Raw genomic sequence first — 25,866 nt, 5'->3', positions numbered from 1 at the left:
TTCAATTTCTCTATTATTTCTAAAGATTTATTAATTTGTTACACTCTTTTATTAGTAATTGGAGTTAGTAAACGCAATTCATTTTCATGATAACTGTATCCTTCAAGATTCTAGATTAGTGGATCTTACCCAGACTTGTATTTAAGGAAGAAAATGAGACGTCTTGCCTGTTTCCAGTTTCCACCTCGTTTCTCAGCAGACTGAGCACCACTGAATACACTAGGAGAAGCAGTTGCTATGGGGACATATTCTTACAGAGTTGTGTAGAAGTGGTCAGTGCTATCAAAAAGTGGTTTTCGCGCCAGCAAAACAGTGGTTTGACTTTTTTTTTTAGAAATTAAGCAGCAAATTTGTACTGCATCTTTACTTACTGTTTTCCTTAAAAAATAAAAAAGGGGTTAATTTATGTACCTGTAATTGGTTTCCATTTCAAATTTTATTTTAAAATAAATGCAAACTGAAACATCCAATTCCAGTAAAAATTATGATTTGGATTTTGCCTTTTTTTTTTTTGAATCATCATTTTTTCATCCATCCTCTTCAGGTAATTAGAGATAATTCAAACATCATAAGTCCTCAGTAACTGGCTTCTAACAATTTTAATAAAACTGGTAAGTGCCCTACACAATTAATGGGTGCTTGGTTCATAACTAATTTTACTGTTCATAGGCAAGTTCTCCTTCTAGCTATGCATACCATTTTTCTCAAATGGTAGTATTTTGTTCTTTCATCCATTTTAGAATAAATCTCATTTCTTCCATCTTCACCAAAGCAAATACTGATTTGCTACATACTACATAATTTTATCTGCTCCCAGTTTCATCTGTTCTATGAGATAATTTTAAAGCTTGCCATTTTAGCATCGGAGATGTGTTTGTTTACAAAGATTATTGATATGGATGTCCTCGTGTCTTATCTGTAGGATACGTCTCTGGCTGAGGTAAACTCATTCAGTCCTTCAGTGCCAATATCCCCCTCATCAATGATAAACCAGTATAAATTTGAAGATGGGCCAGAATTAAGAGATCTCTTCATTACAGTCGATGATCCTGAAAGCCACATTACAGCCATCGAAACATTTATTACATACAGAGTAGTCACAAAGGTAAGTATCTGTTCATGGTTTAATGGCTTACTTTGATAACAATTAGCATTTTCACTCTTCTTGCACACCATTCTCTGGGATGTTACTAAATTTAAACTTTAATTTTGCCATGAGTTATAGACAACTAAAACTGCATGAAAATGTGCTATATAATGGGAAAAATTCAGTGTGAGTCTGCATACACAGATGCTTAGATTATACATGCTTAGATTCTTTATGCTAAGAAAATAGTTAATAATAAATAATAAATAGTTAATAATTCTTCAATGGCAAAATGAGTGCTGTGAGGCAATAATGTTTTCTGTTGTGATTTTAGCAGGAACAGGAAACAGCCAAAGGACTGATCCCCTTCGAAGACACTATATTAGCACAAGTATTGATGACTTTTGGATCACTTACAGGCTACCAGTCTTACATCTTGCATAAACATTGCCTCCTACAGTCTTTCAATTCCATTCTTTTCTAATGGCAGCATCCATTAGCACATGGATGATTGCTTCCCATGTGCAGTTGCATGCGATTTCTGGGGAAATTGCTGCAATTCTCTAATGAAATAGTATTAGGAAACAATTAAGTGTATTTTTAGTTGTCCTGAACGTAAGTTATTTACAGGAAATAAGGAAGAAGAGTCAGCCTTGTGAGACCAGTCAGGTCTTCTGAGATTACTAGTAAATATTCTACAGGCTCCATTTCAAGAATTGCACTGTTAATTTATTTTATTTTGAGTTATTTTTAAAAGATACATTTAAAAACACATTTTCAAATGGGAATTCTTCATCTTTAAATAAGAGGAGATATCAATTCCTCATAAAATATTTAATGAGTAGGAAGAGAGCTATCTTTGTTAGGTTGCTAGCAATAATTTTCACTTTATGCTTGTTTCTGTAGACGAGAGAACATTTTTTCTTCAGGCAAGTATGAAAGGGCTGTAAGGTGGATTGCTTTTGCTTTTTCTATCTCTTCTATCCTTTCTTATCATATTTAATTTGGAGTGCTGGTTGTTGATGATAAAGTAATAGCATTCCTCCCACGTACCTTGAAAAATTTTTATTCAGCCCTCAAAAATGTTTAGATTACAAAAGCATGTTTTGAGGTTTGTAGAATTTACTTGCATTGTGTTATAAATCTCTGTGCAACAATGAATGCTAAATAGCACACGTTAATGAAAACATTGGCTCTTTGTGGCTTGCCTCCAGAAGACAGAGCAGTGCTAAAATAAATCTCACGGTCTGACAATTTTGTAATCTGTAATAAGCATTTTTTGTAGGCATTAAGGGTTTGTTGGCAAGTTCTGACAGGGGCTGCAAAACTGGAATTGATGATGGACCACAGAATCCATTAAGCAGTGCAGGAAGTGTTATTGCTGTGATATGCTGAAGTTTTCATGTTTTGAATGTGAGAATTATTGAGCAATGTCACCAGGTCCCAAGGACATGTGTCAGCTCTTTGGGCTTTGTTCAGAGTAGATTACTAATTACTTTAAAAGAAGTGCCCTTAAAGTAACGAACATACCTCTGATTGCTGAAAGAAAAATGCCACACTAAAATAATTACTGCAGTTATTTGGAAACATTGTGGTAAAATAATCATTATACTGCACAAAGTGCAGCTTATTGCTTGCATTTTTTTTTCCCCAAGAAAACTTTGATGTGTTGCTGAAGTAGGATGTGTTAACTTTTAAAATAATTGATCACTGTTATTTAAAATAACAGCAAACCAGTAACGGGGATGAAATAGAACATATGCATTCCCTCAAGTAATCAGTTTTCTCCAAAATCTAAAAGTTTTTTTTTCTGGTATTCTAATCTAAACCTGTTTTTTCTGCTTTTGGTTTTCAGACAACCCGTGGTGAATTTGACTCCAGTGAATATGAAGTTCGAAGACGGTATCAGGATTTCCTTTGGTTGAAGAGCAGACTTGAAGAAGCACATCCAACACTGATTATTCCTGTTTGTTTGCTAAAACTTAAGTTATTTTTATTTGTTTATAAGATGGCTTCAGTTTTATACAGAGATGTTTGAAGTCTTTCTTCAGCTTCTGAAGTTTCACAAACATTAAGCCAACCTATTTTCCCTAGTTTTGTATGTATGTGACAAAAAATCACATAAGTGTATTTCTTAGGTTTTTTATTGTGGCATTTGAAGTAATTTGCAGTAATTTATGTCCTTTCTTAGTTATGCTTGTCTGCACTGCATATTACAAGAAAAATGGTATACCTTAGTTGCATATGGTAACTTTATATAGCTTTTGGGTTATTGATGGATTTTACAAGGTATATCTATGTTTTTTAGTAAGCAGAAGAACTGTTGTAATACTCTGAATATTATGCAAATTATACAATATATTTCTTCTTTTTTTCCTCAGCCATTGCCAGAAAAATTCATAATGAAGGGAATGGTGGAACGATTTAGTGATGAATTCATTGAGACTCGAAGAAAAGCTTTACATAAATTTTTGAACCGGATTGCTGATCATCCAACTTTAACTTTTAATGAGGACTTCAAAATTTTTCTTACTGCACAAGCCTGGGTAAAATTTTATTTACAGTTACATGAAACCACATGTTGTGCTAGTAGAGTATATCAGGAGCCTCCCTGGTTCAGTATTCAGTAGTGTCATCCCATGGCTTGTTACAGAAGTGGCAGAAGCAGGCAGGGATTCATGGAATATTCATAACTTGAGATAACCATTTCTTCAGTGGTTTTGGTAATCATGCACATGACCATAAATATAGCTGTACCTTCCAAAGTTGTTTTTGTTTCCTCATTTTGGATTTTTGTGGCAAATTCATAGTATTTCAACTCTGCATGTTTTTTGGTACACATGTAAGTTTCCAAGATTATGAGGAAAATAGTGGTTTTAATTAATTATTGTTTTTGCATGGCACTGTGTTTTGTTTTTTCAATTAAGTTTTATTAATCTCTTAAAAGAAAAATACAGGCTTTTCCTGCTGCATTGTTGTAAAATGTGTCCAGTTGCAAACTGGAGTTCTGTACTCAGAAAAGCCTGCCTCTAAATTTCAGCAAAGGTTATTCTAGTAACATATAAAAAGAGTTAAAAAATAGATTGATTACTTCCTCTAGCAGGAGCACTGTCTGCTTTTCACAAAGACTTATTTCTGCAATCATTACCTCTGCTTTCCTGTTCAAAAACCTAAATGGCAAACTAGCTAACTCATCCTGAGGAGTGAAGGGGTGAAGGTTCTTCAACCATTCTTTTGTTATACATGGCATGCTTGTGTTAGCTCAGAAAGGCTTGGCTTATAAATGCACAGGACAGGGATGGTTCTGGCATTGATCTAATAATGATAAGATTCATATATTAAAAAGGCAGGTTTATGTATGTAGTTTTATTAAAAAAAAAAAACAAAAAACAAAAAAGAAGAAAAAAAAGGCACTTTATTTATTTTTTTCAGAGAATTAACAAAAGTACCTGGAAATAAAGAGAGCTTGTTCTGTCTTTAGGAACTCTCCTCACACAAGAAGCAGGGTCCTGGTTTGCTGAGCAGGATGGGACAGACCGTCAGAGCTGTAGCATCCTCAGTAAGAGGAGCAGTTAAAAATCGCCCTGAAATGTTTACAGAAATGAACAATTACATGGAAACATTTAGTCAGAAAATAAACTTACTAGATAAAATAGCTCATAGGATTTACAGGGAAGAAAGGGGTAAGTAGAAAACATGTCCTTTTTCTTGATTTAAGTAATTAAAAAGTAAATTAGTTTTCATTGTGGCAAGCAAAATATGCTTTCCAGCAAGCAAGGAAAAAGGGAGATTTCTATGTTTATATTGTGGTTTTTTTCTGGTCATGTTTTTGACAGACCCTCAAGTTTGATTAATTTTTTTTGATAGGAAGAGTTTTAACATGTCATTCAGCTACTTATAAGGAACTTAGAAGAATACTTTAATGTGCTTTTTGGAAAGCTGTATGACCTCTGGTTTTTAACTTTCAAGGGAATGTACAGTTTTCTGTGCAATCTCATAGTGACAAGAGGCTATGTTGATTCCAGGTCTCTAAACATCTCTGTTCAATTTTGTTCTGTACCTTTTTTCCATTGACAAAGTAGATTTTAATTATTTAATAGTTTTACTGTTGGCCATAATTTTTGTGATGGCAAACTGTGCCTACTAAAGTTTTCTCAAGAAGGATGGCTTAATCTGATTTTTTTCCTTAAGTAGGGCAACACTACTGGACTATTTGGTAACTGTGATACAGGGAACATTCCTGCTTGCAGTACCTTAACACGGGGTGCTTGATTACGTCTTCCATAGAGGGCTTTTTTTTTGCCCAAATAATCTCAAAGTAAACATAACGCTCTTTATGTCACACGACTGCTTTCATCTTTCTTAGGACATTTCTTCATTATAAATTTAGTAGTGACAAAATTGCATTTTCAGTGCATGACCAATGTGTTTGTCCTGTGAACTGCAACTTGCCTGTGTTTAGCTGTACCAAATGGCACAGTGATTTGTGGGCCTTCTGTCTGTTTATGGATTATCACTTGGTCTAGAAACAAAAGAAAATTAATTAATAAGATACCCCTGTGTTTAAATCAATAAAAACTACTGAAGGAGATACCTGCTGAGCAGGAGTGAACTTCAGTGTTTCTTCTGAAGCTTTTGGGACATAACAAAGCTTCTAGTTTTAATAACTGAGACTGTATTTGGAACATTACTATTATCAAGAACCAGAGGAATTCAGGGCAGTAGAAGTCAGCAAGTCAGACCAACTGCTGTGGCTCCTGTTGCTCTGTATGAAGACTTTGAAGTAATGCAGGTCATTGGTGTCTGAAAACAGCTCTTAAAGTCTACTTGAGTATGTGTGTCATTGTGAAATGTCTGGGGCGTTTTTGCTGATAGATTTCTCAAAGCTACTTAATTACATTAATTGATTAGTTTGTTCATAAACAGTGAACTGGAGTTTACTTATCTTGGTCATTTGAGCAAATTTAAACATTAGCATCAGTATTTTGTTTGGTTCACAGTAAATACAAAGTTGCAATTAGTGTCACTTAGACTTCTGTTAATGAAGAAAAGAGTAATAGGTGTATATGTTCCTTTTAAGACTATTTTAATGAAATGAAGGAGTACGGCCCCATCCACACACTGTGGTCAGCATCAGAAGAAGACATAGCAGACTCCCTGAAGGGCATTGCCAGCTGCATCGACCGCTGCTGCAGGGCTACAGAGAAGCGAATGGCAGGGCTCTCAGAGCACCTGCTGCCCATTTTACATGAATATGTTCTCTACAGTGAAATTCTCATGGTAAGGTTTCCTGAAGGACTCTTTGTGGCTCAGTATAAAATTTGACTTAGTCCAATGAAAATGTCCAGGAGAGAATCTGTAGCTGATGAAAATGACTTTACAGTCCCTGTATTTACTCAGTACAAAGCGTGCACAGCATACGATACCTGTCCGTTATCGGGAAATCCAATTGGTCCTGTTTCTCTTGCTAATCAGGTAAGAGGTGCCCCTTCCAAATAAGAAGAGCTTGATAGTTTTGCCTGGCAGGCAGCCCTGAGTAGCTGTGCTATGGTGTCTAGTTTGCAGTCTTCAATGAGCTCTGCATTGTAGCAGTGAGGGTTTGGGGGCAGCAGCTGAGAAAGACATGAACTCATTGAGTAACAGATTGTGTGTGGGAAAAGAAGTGGAGAGGTTTTTCCCTTTCTAGGAGCTCTTCCTAAGTATGTTTTCTTTTTCCAGAACAGCTGGGAACTTCCAGTCCCTGCGCCATTACATAAGCGTGTGTTAGTCTTTGCCACAAGCTACTGCTCTCAGTTCCCTTTATGTATGTATTTTCCTTACACTTAGAGAGGAAGTAAAAAATCAGACTCCAGAGTTAATGTAGTCAGTGCTGGTGGATAATCAACATAATTAAGTAACTGAATTCAGTATGTCATAATTCCCACTTAGCTGCCTACAGAAAGCAGAACATGTGTACAAACCCCTCTTTGTCTAGGTTTTGAGCAATGCCAGCTGCAGAATCTGTTCTTGTATTCCTGCTGGGAACCCAGCTCCTGCTGCAGTGGTTTCAGTAGGGGCTGCAAGAGTCTTACAGTCCATGAGTAGAGCAAGATCCAAGTTAACTGAGCCTTTGGTGGCACTCTGCAGGGCATTGCTACTTTTTCAGTAAGGCTTAGCTACTGAGAGTTAGGAATTCCTGCTGCAATGACTGCTGTCTTTAAAACAAGCTTCACAGGAAAAGGGGCCATACAAAATGTCCTGTATCTCACAGGCCTCATTATTTGCTACTGGATGGAGGTAGGTACTGCTTTGCTTAATGATCTGAAGAGGTTATTGTTTTAGCAATTGCAGGTCATCTCCCTCACTTCCAACCTTATTTTTCAGAATTTCTGTGGTTTTTACCCATAAGCAATTGTAGTCTTCATGCATCTGAGGAGATGCTGCCTGCCCATTGCCTACCCTGTGGATGTCACCCAGTAGTAACACACTTCAGAGGTGTGTTTAACCCCTCATTGCAGGGACCTTGGTGCAGTGCTGCCAAGATCACATGCAAATGTGCAGAGGTGTGATCTAAACAATACAATCCTTATATTTTCCAGTGTTGAGAGTTCAACCTGTAACTGGGAAAAGAGTTGAATTCATAGCTAAAATATTTACATCTGGACCAACCCCTTCCTAACTGACCCACAGAGCAAATTTGCTGTCCCTCAGGGTAAAAATTACAGCATTAATTAGTTATGGGTCCATATAAAATATTTGTGGGTGGCAAGCTACCATTAAGTATTATACAAAAAACTTGTAAAAGTATAATAATATGTTTTAAAAATAAAGTGCCTTTGTTGGCCACTAGAATTCAGCACTTGCCTATAGATGTAGCACGTTAATATTAAAGTAATTGGTTTTGTCTTGTAATTTAAAGTGTATGTGTGATAAATGTTACCAAGCAGTCATTAGGAGTTTTAAAAGAGGCAAAAGAAAGGAAGAAAGAGAAAACATTTGTATTATGAAGAAAAGCTGTTCCAGACATTTGTTTTGCTTCTGTGCTTCCAGCTAAATATTTTCTGTATTTATCTAACCAAATTATTCCAAGCTATTAATGAGCATTCATCTGTATTCCTGATTTGTTGTTCAGAAATGCCCGAAGTCAGGTCTACCAATTTTTTATAGTGATTACCTGTTCAAAAAGAAACATTGAAAAATTATTTGAAAATTAAGCTCTTAAATTATTCTATCATGTTTGATAAAGTGTCAAGATTTCAGAGAGAACTCAGTCAAATAAGAGAGCTAGAGAAGGTAGAGCTGCTTGTGGCCTGTGCTGTTTCAACATGCCCTATGCTAGAGGTGAATACTGAACATCTCTGCAGAAGAAGCAGTAAAACCAGTTGTGGCAAGGTAATGTAAAAGAAGGTTTTGAGATTTGTAATTATGTATGTCCTGCTTCTGATTTTTTTTCAAACAGACAAAAGCGTTGCAACATTTCTGCAAGATAAGCATACCTGAGTGTGCTTTTACAGATCAGGAAGCTAAGACAAAGAGACATTTGTAAGGCTTCATCAAGGTCTCAGAGCAAATGAGCATTAGAAATTGAAATTTAATCTGTAATACTGTTCCTGTTTTGTAGCTTAACAAGTAATATTCCTTCCCCTTTCTAATTATTTTTTGACAGTATGCTAAAAACCCAATACCTGATAAGACAGTTTCAAAGGAGGCAAAAATTACATATGCTGAAAATAAGCACATTTAATGGCAGAAAAGCTATCGTCCTATAACTTTCGTCTGATTTTTCTGATTTTTTTTTTCTGATTTGCCAGAACTATATTTGGCACTTACAAATTAATATTAAAGATTGAAGTCACTATTTCAGTAATGCTTTGTATACCATTTCTAGTCATTCTACTTTATATTGTGAATTTTACTCAACATACTTATGTTCGTGATATTTGGCAAACTCATGTTGCTGTTTTTAAATGAATATATAGTAAGTTAAGCTGATACCAAGTAAACTGCTGTAGCAGTTCTGCTCATCCAACTGGCAGTGATATTGTGTATGGCAGATTCTTGTGGTACTGATTTTGGATTTAGTAAGATTATTGAAAAACCTGTAAGATAAAATACAGTCTTGGAAAAATAAGTCTTCATGATTTTAATTTTTTTATAAAACATATATCATGTCAAAATTATTAAATGGTGTTAATTCTATGATCTTGTTTATCAAATAGTCAAGTTGTTTGATGGCTTTCTGAAAGAGCTAAAATTCGGTGCCATTTACTTTTTTTTTTTTTTCATACTAAGGGTGTTTTGAAAAGGAGAGACCAAATTCAAGGTGAGCTGGATTCCAAAGTTGATGCTTTAGCCAATAAAAAGACAGAAAAGGATCAGGTGAGTATTTTCAGAAAGCTGGGCCTTATTGTAACGGGGGAGACGCACAGAAGAAGGACACGTGTCCCCTGAGACCATGTGGTGGGACTGAGTGCTGTCTCTGGTAGTTCTCTGTGCCAGGCAAAGGCCATCACAAGAAAGAAGCAGCACCTCTGGAGCTGGGCTGCTGGAGGGAAGGGCTGGTTGTGGTGGGTGACCACTGGCCTTTTGTCAACACAGACTGTACCACAGCTTACATTTAGCTTTTCTATTTGCTTCCACACTTGGAATTAAAGGAAAGTAACAGTTGCTGCAATGCTCTTGTACCTGCTGCTTCATTGATTTAGGAGAAGTAGAGGAGGTGATTAGAATCAACAAAGCTGTTCATTAATCTTATTTAAATTAAAATGTTCTGCGTTCTGTTCTTTCAGATTTCTGTTTTTTCTAGTTGGGCCCAGTGATATTTTATTTTTTTTCTCCCAGTATGAAACTTTCATTCATTCTAGTGAAATCAGACTGTAACTGATACCCCATGGGGACAGGCATCCCCAAAACCACCAGCAAGGCTCAGTAGCCAATTAAAAACAACTTCTGGGGAGAGAATCAGCATTTTTAAAATTTTTGATTGTTAAACTCTCCAGCCTAAATAATGTCCTTTTAGCACAGTATTAATACCAAGTGTTATACAGTGTAAATAATACATAAAAATGACTATTAACTTTTTAGTACATCAAAGGAGAAAATCCTTAACATTTCAGATACTTTTTATTAGGCTTATTGTAATTAGTTTCCATGTAAAGATGAGCTGTTTAGATAGTTTTTGGCACTTGAAATGCATATTTTCATTTAACTTTTTTGGCAATAAGGTGAATAACTAAAAATATATTGCTGATTTCTGATATCTACAGTGGCTATGATATATTATGTAACAATTTGCCTCTGTGTACTGCAGTGGGACATTAAGTAAATATCTCTATTTTGGGGGGTTTTTTTCCTGAAGTGGAAATTTTGTTTATTTACTGCCTTTGTGTTCTGTAATTTGCTTTCGTTTCTCTACTTTCTTTGCTGGTTTTCCTGTCATTTTTCTGTAGTTTAAAGCCTGAAGCTCTTACAAAATGAACAGAGGATGGTGAGTTGGAGAAGCCTCCTAGGCTGGGAGTTGGGTAGCCATGGCAGGTGCACTCAGTGACGAATTCAGCTCCATACAGCTTGTTTAGCAGCCAGACTCGTTGTTTACTGTAGAAAAGACACCAATGAAACCTTTTAGGATGCATTTCTGTTATAATCTGATGGAGTTCTGAGACAATGTGCATGCACTCCCTTTTCCTGAACTGTTACAAAGATAAAAAAAGAATATTTGTATTTTAGCACAGAATGATCATACCATGTTGATTTGATATCGACAGTGGTTTACTCCATCATGAGATGTTTGTACTTGCTTCCAGTAGAATTTTAAAATCGGTTTGCCCAAACTTATTTTTTTCACTGTATATATGTTTCCATATCTGCATTTACAGTTTGGTAAAGGCTTTGGACACTCTGATTACTCAGGTGTTCAGATTTTGCTTTATCTTTCCAGACCCTCTGTTTCTTATTAATTTCAGAGAATCCTGTTCTTGAGAGCCTGGTACTCCTTACAGTCTCAGAAGAGCAGTAAAACAGATGTCTGTTAGTCTAATCTGATAATAAAATCCTGTGTTCTCTAATTGAGTGGCAGCTGTATCCTGAAGCCTTTTTCTAGTAAGGATAGTTTGGCAACAGAAAACGGTGTACTGTTATTTTTAACCATTCGAGTGACTTTACTATTTTCTTGGTAATTTTTTTACTATGTTTTAACTTTTATTATGAGTTGAAATATTTTTCTGACAATTCTAACCAGACTTACTTCATAATGAAAGGTGGTCATAACACAGGTATGTTGTTGGAACGGGTGTGAGACACCAAGTTTGGGTGAATTTGCACATGTCTATTCATCTAAGCTGAACTCCTGTAGCTTCTAATGATCTCATAGATGTCAGATTGAACTTGTCAGTGCAATCTAGTAGCCAGAACTTTTGCTGACAATGGCATGAACCTTAATCTCATTTGAGGTACATTTCCACCACAGAGAAGGAGTCTCAGACTATCATTAGAGCTGATAAAAGGTTGTGAGATATTTAGCACTGGTCATGGCAAACAGTAAATGATTTAATGAACACGAGGTTGTACAGCAGAACAATGCAAAACATCCCTAAAGGTCAGTGCAGATGAAATAGGCTGGAATTGTAAATTAAACCTTATGGGACATTAGGCTCATTGGCTGAGAAAAAAAAAGTTTCCTTGAGCTGTGTTAGAAAGCTGCTTGTGGTGCTGCTACAAAAGCCAAAACCTTGGTTTTTACTCCAGAATTTGGTCCACAAAGGAGGTGGTTGTTCAGGGTATGTATGGATGATTTGAAGACTGATTTTGGATGCAGGCTCTGACAGAGAGATTGGGCAGGACTTTGGTACCCTCCTGCTTATCTAGACATTTCTTGCCTCCAGAGCTGTGGCTGTAAAGATAGTGGGATATGCTGCTCCATGACTCCCACACTCCATCCTGGAGGTTACACAGAAATGCTAGTGTATCTCTCTATAGTTTGGGCATTTTTAATAGTTTTAGTCTTGCCACTAGGGCTGATAATAATTCTGAAAAAAGGTTGGTATAAATGTGCTCTGACAGAGCGAGATAAGCATTAAATGCCAATTTAAGGATTCTAGTGTTTAGGCTTGAAACTGAGTAGTAAAGAGATGAAATGCTGAATTTATTACATTCTGAATATATTTTGTGTTTTAACTCCAGGCTAAAAAGGAGTTAGTATCACCAAGCTGTAGGATTAATTCACGTAGCAGATAGAAATTCGTGCTATTTTGCATAGTGAGATAGTGTAAAATGCTGTGTCACTTATCATGTAATTTGGCTATTGGACCAGGTCTCTCTGGCTACAGTCACACGGTCCATGTCTGGTAACACTCTGCCCTAGCAATGCCTGGCTCCCACCTTCCTGTGCTCTGGTCCCATGTCTGATTAGTCCTGTGCTGGCCTCTGGCCATCACTTATGGGATATTTCATTTCTCACACCAGCTGCCTTAATGAGATCAGTGTAAGAAAATGGATTCAGAATCCTGTTTAATTTGCAGGATCAGTTGTAACAATTTACACCTTGTAAATGAGAAACACACTAGGTAGATATTTTTGTTAAGTCCAAGCCATTCTTTCATTTCTGCTGTCATGGCAGCTAAAGAGAGTAGCTCATCTTTTCTGATGAGTTATTTCAGTTTTGAAAAAGCAGACCTTGAACATCTCTACTTGACATGTTGACATGCGGCATAATGCTGCCTTTAGACCTTGAGTCCAACCCTTGCCTTAATACAACATGTGGTTTCTTTGGGGTTTTAGAGTGGGATGTTTAAACTGCATATCCAGGCAGAGTTGTCCTGGCTTAGGGAAAATTGTGAGAAAACCTCTGAATGGGGTCTTTCTAGAAAGCAAATTTAAGTGGACCATCCCCCAACTGGTTCAGGAAAAGATTTCCTTGGAGAAAAGTGGAAAAAACCGTTTATTTAACAAGCAAAGTATCTACAATCATAAAAAATGAATAATAGTAAACAATAAAACCTCTCTCTATTCTGAAGAGATGACCCCTTGTTGTGGGGTGTAGCTCGGCTCGCTCAGTCTCTTAGCAGTCCCTCCAGAGTTGGAAAGTGCCAAGGCCCAGGCCCTGGTGGGCCACAGGAGTGAGCTCCCAGGGCTTGGCTGGGGTTTCAGTCCACAGCAGGTTTGGACAGATCCAAGGTAAAGGAAAAAACACAGTCTGGGGAGCTTCTCTGCCTCAGCTAGCTACAAACTAAGTAAAAGCAAAGGAGAGCTCTGTCCCACTGTGTGTCCATGCTGCAGACAGCACAGTCCAGAGCAGGATGCTGGGGAGCGAGTGCCATTTCTGAACACAAACTGCATAAGCAGAACAGTTGATTTGGGCTAAAGCATCATAAAGTCACCCCAGGACAGTTGTATAACAGAATCTACCTGTCCGTATCATGTTCTGACAATAATTTGTAGTTGCTAGAAAAGGCTGGAGAAAAACAAACTGTAAAATAACTTACTTAAAGTTATAAAGAATGAGGTCAGGGGAATTTGCTGCAGACAGGACTTCTAAGTCAGAGAAGTTCTTTATGTGTGTAGACTAGTGCATTCCCATATAGGAACTTTCTTCAAAAGCAGAGAATAGATTGAACTGTCTTTCCTACTCTAAATCATCTTTAAAATGTCATCACTTTTGGTATTCTGTGTGCATTCATTTTTTGGTATTTGAAGGACAGGCAATTAGCATTGAACATGGTCAAAATACCAAATCCAGTTGTCTGTAATTCCTTTAAAGGTAATTCCCCCACGTTTAAACTTTGGATTAACCTTTTCATTTTGAATGCGGTTGGTAGTTGAAATTACCCTTGTCTGTAGCTTGATTAGTGGTCTAGCCAGATAACTGAACTTGGGCTTTTCAGTAAAGTAGAAATATTTTTTTTTTCATTCTTTTCCCCGTTAATAACCTGTATTTCATTAATCTAGAAGCGTGGCAAAGAAAATCAGTGTCGAAATCAAATCTAACTAAAAATGTATGTTATTGGCTGTGGATAACATTGATTCAGATGAAATTTTCAGTTTAACTGGCTAAGCAGTTCTTGGCTTCTTCAAGAGCTGAATGGGATCCAGGTTCTGCGACCATTTCAGGCAATGTTTGATGATTCAGTTTGTGGCTGATGGCAGCATCACTGCTGTTGCACTTGATCACTGTATTCCCTTGCATGGTCCAAGCTGGTGGCTGTGCACCCAGACTTTTCATGTCTTGCTGTGAGTTCTGATGTTTCTGTGTTCTACCAGGAGTGTAAACATTTCTTAAAAATCCTGGAAGTTAGTCCTGGAATCCTGAACTTCTTATCAATGAAAACACCAGCTCTGCAGAAAGCATAAGCACCTATCCCACTTTACACTTTACACTTGAGGTAATGAGGAAGAAACTATTTGCTTTATGGCAGAATATAAGGACGAAGAAGAAATGTATGGAGCCTGAGTTGCAATGGAAGCAATTTGAGGAATTAAGTTTTTCCCTGCCTGATCCTCCTTATTTTGGTGGTGTTTGTGCCTGCCCTCCCTCCTGCTGCAGACAGTGGCTCTGCAGTCCCATCTCTGCAGCAGATGATTTTGCACTGTAGCCACAGGCGATGTACCTCGTTCTGTAACCTGGTGCCAGCCAGAACAGACACAGCTGATCAGTAAATGACAATAGGTAACCGAATTACTGAGAAGACCAGAAAAACTCATTAAAGACAAGGCTGCTGTCCACTTACTCCCATTAGCTGGCAAGTCAGTTTGTGCATCTACAGTAAGGAGAAGCAAGTAATGTCTGTAGAGTAGCCCTCAAGGTTTTGGGTCCTGGATTGCTGTAAAAGAGTTTCTTCTCTGTAGAAGTCCTTCCATTTAATTTCTTTCTCTGCTTCTGTATTTCTTCTTCCCTCATATGGTCACACACAGTTCAACAAGAAAAGATGGCAATGTGACAGGGAAGAAACCAGAAAGTTTGGGATTTTGATTTCTGCTGTCTTCTCCTCATTCTGTTTTCTCCTGTTATCAAAGATTATGTCAGGATTTTCTCACTTTTCTAGCCAAATCTAATTTGTACAATTGATTCTGCTTTAGTAAACCCCTCTATATATTTCTTTTTGATGCATTAATGTCAAGTGCTAATGAAGAGGTGCCAGAGTCTGTAACTTCTCAGTGAACAAAAATATCTCCAGGAACACTTTAATTCTGGTCTGTATTTTATGTTATTAATATTTCAGAAATTTTAGTGACTTATTAATTAAGAATTAATTTTAAATTTATCTCTGGGGAAATACTTTTTTTGCTAAGTTAAATACAATCTTGGTTCTGCAGTTCTCTTCATCTCTACTACAGTCAATTTATTTCAATAATTTTGAAAATGGTGATTTTACTAATATTTTTTAATGTTTACAATTAATATTTAGTTCTCAGAAGAGATTGGGAAACTTGAAGACAAAGTTGAACGTGCCAATAATGCTCTGAAAGCAGATTGGGACAGGTGGAAGCAGAACATGCAGTGGGATATGAGATCAACATTCACTAATGTGGCTGAGAATAATCTCCATTATTATGAAGAGGTAAAACTCTGACAAAAATGTTATTTTTTCATTATTTCTGTGAAGAAGTCCATGGGTTCCCTGTAAAGAGGAAATTTTACATTTTAGCTGAAACATTTGGTAACTTTGGAATCAGTTTCTGTGGGAATAGTGAGGTAGTTATCCTGAATTTGACAGATTTCAAGCGGAATATATTTTACTGTGCCCAAGTTGTTGATCCTGAGTTCATCATCGACAGAGGGCACTCTTGTTTTACTAACCACAACAACTTGGAACATGCTTTTCAGTTCAATGTCAGCTGCTATATTTGAGTTTGGAAACACTTTGCTGTGAGAGCATGAAGAAGCATTCTGGAAGGCTCAGACCTGTATGAGGAAAACCTTTAAATATGTTTCCATCAGATTTTTATTTTCAGCTCAAATGCCAGAGGTAATATTCTTGGTGAGAATTTCCAAGAATATATTCTAGGAAGTAGAATTTGAAAACATATAACAAAATACATTAAGCAGTCTCTGAAGTTTCCTCATGGGTAACACAATGTTGATTGAAATGCGCATTTTGAAAATATCCCAAATGTCTGAAGTTTTAAAATAATTTTTCCTTATTTTGGGGGGAAAAAATGGAATGCACTGAGCAATCTATTAATCATAAATTAGTCATTTTCACAGATATATTTTGGTATCTGTAATTTCGGTCCTGTAGTCTGAGCCTTTTATGGACTGTGCATTAGCCAGTGGCAGTGCTCTGATTTTGCAAATCATTTTGTTAAAACATGATTGAAAAGACAGAGCTCTTGATCATCAAGTCTAATTAATTAACATGCAGTCTGTGAGATGCATGGACATTGACAATCTGCTGTTACATATTAAGATCAAAATATTTTCAGAAATCAGCCAGCAAGCTTTTGGCATCCTCTAACATTGTCTTCATTTATTGATGGTCTCTGACTTCTGTAGCAGCAATATGTATGTTAAAACAATGCTGAATATATTAGAAAATTTTATTTGTGAATGATTAGCTAAAAGGTAAAAATTATTTGGTTCTTTTTCCTGTCTAGAAATGCCTTTTTGCTGAATTAGAAGCTTAATTTAGAACACCAAAGCTCATACCATATATGAAATTACTATTCTGAAGCCACAAACCACAGAAAGTTATTCAGCTGTCTCTGTATCTGCCAGAGGTTCTTCTTAAATATCCTCTGAAATGCCAGACAAATTGGTTTATACTGAGACACGATATTTTGTTGGTGCTTTTCTTGAGTATTGAAATCTTCAGTAAATGGTTTTCCTGTTAGATCTTTGTAGATCCACATTTTGGAAAGGGCACCTTATCTTACTACAGCAGTTGCAATAATAAGCAACATTGTGCCAACTATCACTTCTTGTTTGCAAAGTGAGCACTTACCAACTTTTTCTGTTTTATCAGAAAATCACTATCTAATCCTGATATTCAAAAGAACTTGATAAAGTTAATATTTTGATTGGGAGTTTTGACCTAAAATACGTTTATTCAAGACCCATGGTTAATGGTGATGGTTAATTAATAGAGAAGTGATTACTGATCACTGTCAGAGGCCCTTGTATCTCAAACTACAATTGTATACTCCTGAAAGCAGCAGGAAAAGAAGCTCTGGCATCTGCTCCTACTGTTTGGGAGTGAAACTCCAGGAAGGGAATCTCAGAAACCTGAGAAGCAGAATATTATTTTTATGCTTTCAGTAGAAAAAAGAATCCAATCTTAAATGTAATAGTTTGAGTCTGACTCATTAAGCTCATGCACAAACACAGAGTCTGTTACAGTGTTTTTTGCTTGTTTAATTATTACTTGCTTCATTAGCATTCTTTCACATGTCTGAAGTTACTCATTCAGACTTTTGATGCACCATTTGATGCTTACTAAGCCTCTTCTTGCTCTAATATCCCTCATGTTATTTCCTGCCTTTTCTGTTCCCCAAAGCATGTTCTGTGCATTTTCCAAGGCACCATGGTTGCTATGAATGTGATTCAGTTGCCCAGTTCTTCTATCCAACTCCTATGAGGAATCATCTCCTGCTTTCTCACTTAGTGTCTACCTGCTTCTCATCCTTTCCACAACTTCCCGCACCCCTCAGTTAAACTATTCTTGCCTCTCCACAAGCAGTGTCCCATTCTCTTCTCTTCAGCAGCATTTCACTGTGCTTCTCATTATTCCTCTTGCTGACTGCATTTCCCAGGCATACAACTAAAGAAGAAGTCATTTATGTTCATGGTCATTCTCTGCTTCCCTTAAATTTTGGGAACCACAGAGAGACAGACATTTTGTGTGTTCTGATGGCTGCTAAAGTAGAGAATGCAGTCCTTCAAAACTGTATAAAACCCAAGCCAGTGTGGTCAAAAACAACATAGCAGCATGTCAAAGTACAGTAAAATTTCTAAAATGTCATTTAATCTTTGTCACAATTTGGGCAAAGAGTATGACATTTGTTTGGGTTTTTTCTTAATTGTAGTTGCCTAAGGATTCTGCTGTCAAACTTGTCAAGCATCACTTAACTAGAGTAAAAGAGTATGTCTTCCTTAAGCTGAATTACTGCTCACATAAGTGTTACTCTAAAAGTGTTACCTGTAATTATGTTTCTGCAGATCTATAAATTTAAGAGTTATTCCTGTAGTCTTCCAGTTCATTGGGTATCTGCATTTATTATACTCAAATAAGAATTGTTCCTTTATTTCTATAGCTGGTTTGTGTCTCTCAATTCTGTGGTAACAAAGACATGTATAAAAGCCCAGTGTTGCAGATTTACAGAGTGCTCCTGTGCAGGCCTATGAAAATGAAAGCTTTCAAGTGACAATGTGCAAGCTTTGTTATAATGTATTTTAAATCATTAGGAACCAAGAATTACCATGACTGACCAGTCATTTGGTATTCCTGTAGGTGGTCTCAGTGGTTCATACAGTTCTGTACTTCTTTTCCTCTGAAAAATAGTTGAATACATCCTTAAGTCTCTCCATATTCCACAAAGTCCTAAGTCCAAAAAAATACAGTACTAACAGTGACAGTAAATACAATGCTAAAATAAAGAGGACTTTCTGAAACAATATGAAAAGGTTTTAATTTTTAGAAGTTCATAAATTTACTCCTAATTCTGAAGTAAACAGCATTTATTCAGCACATGTTAACACTATACCATTTATTTTATTCCTTTTCATCAGGCCTTAGTCATGACACCATTGTCTGATAGGTTAGTCCAGAAGAAGTATCTGCGAAACAGCTGGAATCACAAACTCTCCCCAGGGTGGAGCTTTCATCTGAGAAACTGATTGTCACCATGAATATTTTCATTAATTTAGAAATAGATATTCTAAAGATGCAGCATTACTAAACCCAAAGCAGGATACAGTTAGTGGTGGTGCTGGCAGTGCTATTTAGCTGGCGGGTTTGAAGTGTTGCTGCTGCAGACTAGCAGAACTAAACCAGGCACTATTGAACTCTGGCTTCAAAGAGCAAAAGCAATTAAACATATGCTACATTTGTCCTCTTTCTCATGTGTTTAGTATAGCTAGTACATATGCAGCCAAAGAATTTCTGATATCCTGTTCTTTTCAGGAAAATCACCAGAATAAGTGGCTAGATTTTACAGCCCATTGCAAAGACTAGTTAGACATTGTAAATCCAGCAAATATACCAGAGTTTGGGTTTCCACTGCTTGTTGGGTACTCCAGGAAATGCAGGCAGATTGGTGTTTTTTCCTAATCTGGGTTGCTAATGAGTTTTGGCATTGAAAGAATGTGGTTTTTTTCTTGAGCATGGATGAACATTTCTTTTAAAGTACAGCATTTGATTTTATTTATTGCATGTGAAATTAATCCTGTTAATCCCTTGCATCTTAATCAGATAATCTGTTACCTTTGATATACTCACATTCTTGTTGGTATTGGCACACGTTACTATTTTTCACATATATAAATAATTTCCTGATTTTCTTAAGTATTTCAAGTACAATTTAGTATATTTCTGTGACCTACATTGTTGTACAGGAATAAATTGATCCAAAAGATTCATTAGAGCAAAACAATACTTGTTCCCTATTACAGTAACTTGCCTCTAACTCCAAAGCCCTTGTGTACTTCTCGGTTTTGTAAAAGCTGCAGAAAATAGATGAGATTTGTTATTTGCCCTAGAGGCCTCTGTAGTGATGCATTGAAGCAGTTATTTGGACATGTAGCAGAAAGTTGGCTGCTCCTGTATGTTGATCACATCCCATGCTTGGGAGTTCTGCTACCAAACTTCAGGAGATTTTCAAAAGCTCCCCTGTCTGAGCCTCTTTGTCCCTGTGCATCTCACTTCAAAGGCTGATCCATCTTTGAACCCTCATTCACTTCAGCCTTTAAATTTTTTTTAAAATAATTTTGGGAAGACATTTTTTAGAGTGCGAATGACTATTTCTGTGCAGTCTAGCTTTTGTTTCCATGCACACAGAAATAATGAAAATATTTTTTGTTTCTCTCAGACACAAACAAGACTCCATTTTCAGATTCTACTCCAAAAAATGCCATCATAAGTGCTATTTTTAAGGTATCAGCCACGTATAACTGGGAACATGACATGTGACACAACTGCTTCTGCTAGCATCCTTACTACATGTTCTATTTTTATATCTCCTTTTTCATTATATATGCAATTGTACTATATGAAAAACTTTTTGCTGCTTTTTCTAAGAATGATGTTGCAGAACAGGTATATGTCCTCCAGTAGTAATCAGAATATTTTAGGTAAAGTAGCCTTATTTAAGTTCCTGCTATTGCATTTTGTGTATTTAGGCTTTTTTATGTTTTCCATTGGGCTTTTACGAGTAATTGGATTATGAATTTCAATCCTGGGCAAACACATTTAATTTCCTCAGTTTGGATTTTCTGGGGTTTTTTTTGCTTTCTGTCTCCTTTGTGAAAATTGGCTGATCCTCTATTTAGATCTCCGTTTTCAACCTCCCAGGAGACTGGAGTAAAATCATTCTGTAATAATGTTGAAGTATACATCACTAACAAAACGTCATTTATGCAGTTCATGCTTCACAATATGAAAAGCTTGAGCCTAAGGCACAGAGACCTAGTTTAGTTTTGGTGTGGTTAATTATAAAATTTGTCAGCTTTATAGCACTGTGATGTCTGACAGTGAAATGAGCCAACATTGCTCTTACATTTTGAAAAATGTGTTTTGGTTATATAAACAGGGATAAATGAAAAGCCAAATAATTTGTTTGAGAAAAAAATGCTTTGCATCTTTGTCTGGACAGACTTCAGTAGATCATATCTATCTGGTTAAGCAGTGTTTTGTGATTGCATTTTACCATGTACAGCTTGCCTCTGTGTTGAAAAGATAACACAAAGCCATTTTTACATTGCAGCCACTGCTGATACATGTATTTTAATTCACATTACTGAAATTACAGAATAACAAAGCATGGACTTACGTGGTAATTAAATCAAACTGTCTCAGAAAAAAATCTGTCATTGCCAGTGAAAGACCCTTCAAGAAAAACTGATGTTTTCTTGTACCACACCTAGAAAAAGCTTAGAACAACAGCTGCACCTTGCAGCTTTCTAGGATGGTAATCCAGGCTGAGCTCTAACAGAAATTGATGAGTTTGAGTGCCACAGTGAAGACACATTGCTAGCAGCTGCCTCACTGACATATCAAAACCAAGAGGCCATGTTCCAGCTCAAGCCTCTCAGACAGACTCAGCTGCCACAGTGTCACATGAAGTAAGGGAAAATCTAATGATGAAACTTAAAGGCTTTATACAAAAGATCAAAAAGACCTTTCAAATCAGAAACCAGTTTTCAACACTTCAGTTCACTCTTCAGGCTGGCAGTATCTTCAGTTTCTCCCTGGTGTACCATTTCAAAATAACATTTCTCCAAAAAGTCAATGAAGAAAGCAAATTTTACCCTGTTCTCTCTTTTTACAGTAATTCAAATCTTAGATATACTCAGAACAGCAGCATAATGTTCTTGTGTGCAATAGCAGCAGAAGTTACTTGGGTCTTTTGTCAGCAAGATCAGAAGAGATCATGGCATCCATAGTCTATGGGGCAAAATGTGGATAACAGGAGTGATCTCTACCGTGCCTGATAATAGCCAAAAACCTGTGCAAAAATAAGCTCATACTTTTTCTTGGTGATCTTTTAGTTCAGTTGGCTGTTGTAACTGCTTTCATTGTCTTGCAGACCCACATGTTCTACTTTCTTATGTCTTCAGAGACAAAGCTACTGCTGACTTATTTTTTTTTCTTTTTCTTTTTACTTTTGTCACCCTTAATTTTATGGGTATCCCTCTTTCTGTATCCTCGTGTTATCATGGATTCCCCCAATCTCCAGTCATTCTGTGTGTATTCTTTGTTTTTCTCTTTGAGCTTATATTTAACACTATCAGATCCTCCCACTCATCTGCTTACATACAGACATGCACCAGGACCTGGCTCTTCAGTGTAGTATGATTAAATCTCCATATTTAATGGCAGAGTTTGGAAGTCATTCACAAGAAATGTCTAATGGAGTTAGGTGGCTGCAAGTTCAAGCAGGGTCATTTCCACATCTCCTAAGCAATGACAGATGGAGACGAGGTGTTTCAATGAGCTGGGCTTAGCAAGTTGCTGTGGCTTAAATAGTTTATGGCAAAAGATTTCAGTTAGGAAATAATGCTGTTTTCAGGGCACTGATTTAATTCAAAGTTCAGGTAAATAGAATGTGCTGTCCAGGTTTTAATATATATTTCCTGGGAAATTTCAGAAGACTGATTTATGGTGCATAATAAAGTTTCTTCATGAAAAAAAGCTGTGTAGAGTAAGTAGTAAATTGGATGCATTGTCAAGAACAATAGGTATGAATTTATAAGTCAAAATTTTGTAAGAACATTTCCATTCCAAGGGCTTTTTTTCAATAGCATCAGAACAAGGAAATTATTTCAGCAATTATCTGAATAATTGTCTGTCCTGTTCAACTGGCAGACTTGAAATAGTAGAAACCTGGTGCTTTTGGTAACAAGGATCAACGCACTACAGGATACCTTGTGATAGCCTTGCCATGGCTCTCAACACTAATTTATGATTTAGAATGGCTTGCCAAGCTGCCAACACTCATTTAAGCCAAATTGAACCAAAGTCATTTAGGGGTTTTATTTGTTTTGTTTCTGGTTTTTTTTTGGTTTTTTTTCATTTTACTGCCTGCAGAATTGATGCTTCAAATAAAAAAAATAGTTTTTATAATTATAAATGCATTTTTCCATAAGCTGAGAAATACCACTTGCAAGGATAACAATTTCCCTACTACCAGCCCCTCCCTTTCTGGTTCTATTTCTTTCCCACTACTCTGGGGGAAAATGAATTCTCTCCTTATTTAGAAAAAAGAGAGGTTTAATTTAACTTGGAAGGAAAATTTGGTATACATTAGGAATCCACAGAGATTACAAGGAAACAGTGCCCTACAATGTGGTTTCTATTTAGAAGAGATCTTTGCCTGTAACTAAAAGAAGAGATTAAAGAAGAGCATAATTAATGTTAGCATCTTCCATGCTACAACATACAATTACAGTGCTCACAGTGTGTGCTTGTCATTATGTAAAATTGACCTTTACAGCTCACTCAGCATGTTAGCTAACATTTTGCATATTACTGAGCTGCCTAGGAAACCTTATTTTGCTCTCACGTACAAAAGCAGCTTGTGACAATGTGTATGTATTCTGCTGGTTTTTTTTACTCATTTTCTCCTTGGCTAACAGTTTATAGAAATCTCTGCTGTGCTCATATGTATGTCTTTGGGTTTTTTAAGTGCCTTGCTACATGGGAGTCCTTCCTGACATCTCAAACAGTGGATCTTCATGTGGATGAGGATTCTGAAGACAGGCCTTGAGTAATATCTCTGCTTGATCACTGCCTTTTCCATGCAGTTTCTCCCAACCAAAGTGCTTTATATGAGATCAGATACATTATTAAACTTAATTGTTAAAATCAGTGAAATGCAAGAAACCAGCTTATTGAACACTCAGGTATTCTAGCCCTGAAATACATTTTGAAACGTGCTATATATTGCATTATATTGCTTAGCTCTGATTTTACATATTTTTATGCATTTTCATACAATTGTTTTCATAAATATTGTGTAATTTTGATAATGAAGTATTTTAAATATGTAAAAATAGCTCCATTTTAATAAAAAGTTGAATAAGGAAAATTTGTCATCAGTCTGTATCCTAGTCTTTTTTAGAAGTATTTTGGTATTTTAGCATGCTTTTTAGATTCACTTTCTTGAGTAATTTCTTTTAGAATTATGTCACATAGTCCTCAAGGACTAGGACTTTAGGATTATTTTAATAGATCTTGCTAGTTGCCCAATGGCAACATAGGACATAAAGATGCCAAACATGTTCTATGAGATTAATGCTGCTTTAAAGGGTTGCTATTTAGTTTTCAGTTTGCAGTATTTATATGTTTATTAGAAATCTTCAATTTGACATTTTTTAAAGGATAAAGAAAAAAGTGACAGTTCATGAAACACTGTTTGTACAGTGATACCATTAGTCACAGTACTGATCTGCCAACACAAGAACTTCCATTTGGAGTTTGTAGGGGGAAACCTTCTGCTCCCATGGCTGACCCTCCTGTAATCCTTAACTTCTTTCCTCTCTAGACAGTCAATGTGGAAGAGAAGGGGTTAAGAAAATAAGAGGTTTGCATTAAAGTGATCAGCTGATTCACTCATGCAATACGCATTAAAGTCTTCCACTCACTGAATTATTCCACCCAAAAGGTCCTCCAGTCTGCAGCTGTAGTTTCTGCAGTTCTCCCTGGTGGTTAAGGTCTGAGAAAGCCACAGGCTTTACATGGAAAGAATGAGCTGCAGGAATCAGAGACAGCCTAACCAGGGCTCTGGCCTTGTAGAAGAGCAGGGCTTCAGCCATCACCTGCACCTTCTGTGGTGGCATTTTGTGGGCTTGCTCTGGTCAGTCACCTAAAGGCTGCAGGGGACAATTCCAGAGCACATAGCTGCTGCTCCTGGGTGGCTGTGGACCTGTCTAAGGTGGGCAAGGATTTCATGGCTTTGATCTTAAAAAATGCATATTGCAAGATCTGGAATATCAGCATGACCTTTTCAGCAATGGTAGGAAAAGTGCTCTCATGCTGCCCCCATGAAGTAGTAGTGAAAGCTCAGCTCTTTTTTTTTTTTTCATCTATGAAGTGTCAGTTAAGATGCTCCTGAAATCCTGCAGGGAGCATGCATCTCTCCCAGTGTGGACAACTCCCCATGCAAGGTGAGTCTGTGCTAGGAGGGCAGTGCAGTGCTGAAGAAGCCTCACAGGGTGTTCTCCAGTCATGCTGGCAGTGGATCCTTGCCAGAGGCAGGGAAGAACTGTGGCTGAACTGTGCTCTCTTCCCGCTGTACCTTCCTGATGATGTTTTTTAACATGACAGCTTCTATCAATGTGCTTAATAGCCTTAATGGTTTTCCCTTTTTTTTTTTTTCCATCTAAACTCATACAATTTTCCATGCTGAATATCAATGAATTCCACAATTTAATATGTAGGAAAAATCAATTAATTTTGTGATTTCCTAAACCAGCTGCCCAATAACTTCAGGTAATGCCTTCTGCATTGATCTTCTGCCTCAAGATCTCTGAGAAGAGATGAACAACTGTTTCCTATTTGTCTTCCCTGTGCCACTCAAGAATTTACAGACTCCTAGTATGTTTTCCAAGTACTGCCTGTTTTCCCAGAGGAAAAGCCAGAGCTTAATACCATATTGTACAAAAGGTACTTCATATCTGTGCTCATTGTTACTGCTTTTCTCTGTATCTTCTAGTTCTGCTGCAACCAGTGTTCAAAATGCAGACACACCAGAAATGTACATGTTGTCATAATTATGCTTTGATTTTTGTCATCATATTCTTAATTTATTTTTTGAAGTACCGCTGAATGCTGAGCTGCCATTCCACAGAACTGTCCACAGAGCTATTCTGAAGGTTACTGAATAATTTAATATCCATCAGTGTGTATATATAGGAGAATTGGCTTTTCCCCAGTGAACATTTATTTGCATTTATTAATACTCAATTTAGCTTGCTGTTTTTAGCTCCTAATCTCTCTGTAGTGTACAGTTCTATAAACAGGATTGCAACAAGACAGACAGCAGTAACACTCTGAATACCAGACAAGTGAAGGTTCATGGATTTGAGTTTGAACAGGCTTACTGGAAGGATAGAAGTACTTGAGTGTAACCAAAAATTACTACCATGCTGCTAA

At 36.8% G+C, this 25,866-nt stretch overlaps 1 protein-coding gene across 1 annotated transcript in view; it reads left to right on the top strand.

Annotated features, from left to right (window-relative positions):
* The window catches only part of SNX7 (sorting nexin 7), a 28,885-nt gene extending 5,085 nt beyond the window's left edge, over nt 1-23,800 (top strand). The window contains exons 2-9 of the mRNA XM_005520956.3: nt 923-1,105; nt 2,943-3,053; nt 3,469-3,633; nt 4,569-4,770; nt 6,168-6,367; nt 9,359-9,445; nt 15,466-15,618; nt 23,399-23,800. Of these exons, the coding sequence (XP_005521013.2) occupies nt 923-1,105; nt 2,943-3,053; nt 3,469-3,633; nt 4,569-4,770; nt 6,168-6,367; nt 9,359-9,445; nt 15,466-15,618; nt 23,399-23,479 (1,182 nt within the window). The 3' untranslated portion in view covers nt 23,480-23,800. The remainder of the gene's footprint in view (nt 1-922; nt 1,106-2,942; nt 3,054-3,468; nt 3,634-4,568; nt 4,771-6,167; nt 6,368-9,358; nt 9,446-15,465; nt 15,619-23,398) is intronic.
* The last annotated feature ends 2,066 nt before the right edge of the window (nt 23,801-25,866 follow it).

This window comes from Pseudopodoces humilis, chromosome 10 (genome assembly GCF_049639895.1).
Source record: "Pseudopodoces humilis isolate 2021_Gansu_Grassland_sample_001 chromosome 10, ASM4963989v1, whole genome shotgun sequence".
Classification (NCBI taxonomy): Eukaryota; Metazoa; Chordata; class Aves; order Passeriformes; family Paridae; genus Pseudopodoces; species Pseudopodoces humilis.
The sequence above is the reverse complement of the archived record's forward strand: the minus strand, read 5'-3'. Positions and strand labels throughout refer to the sequence as shown.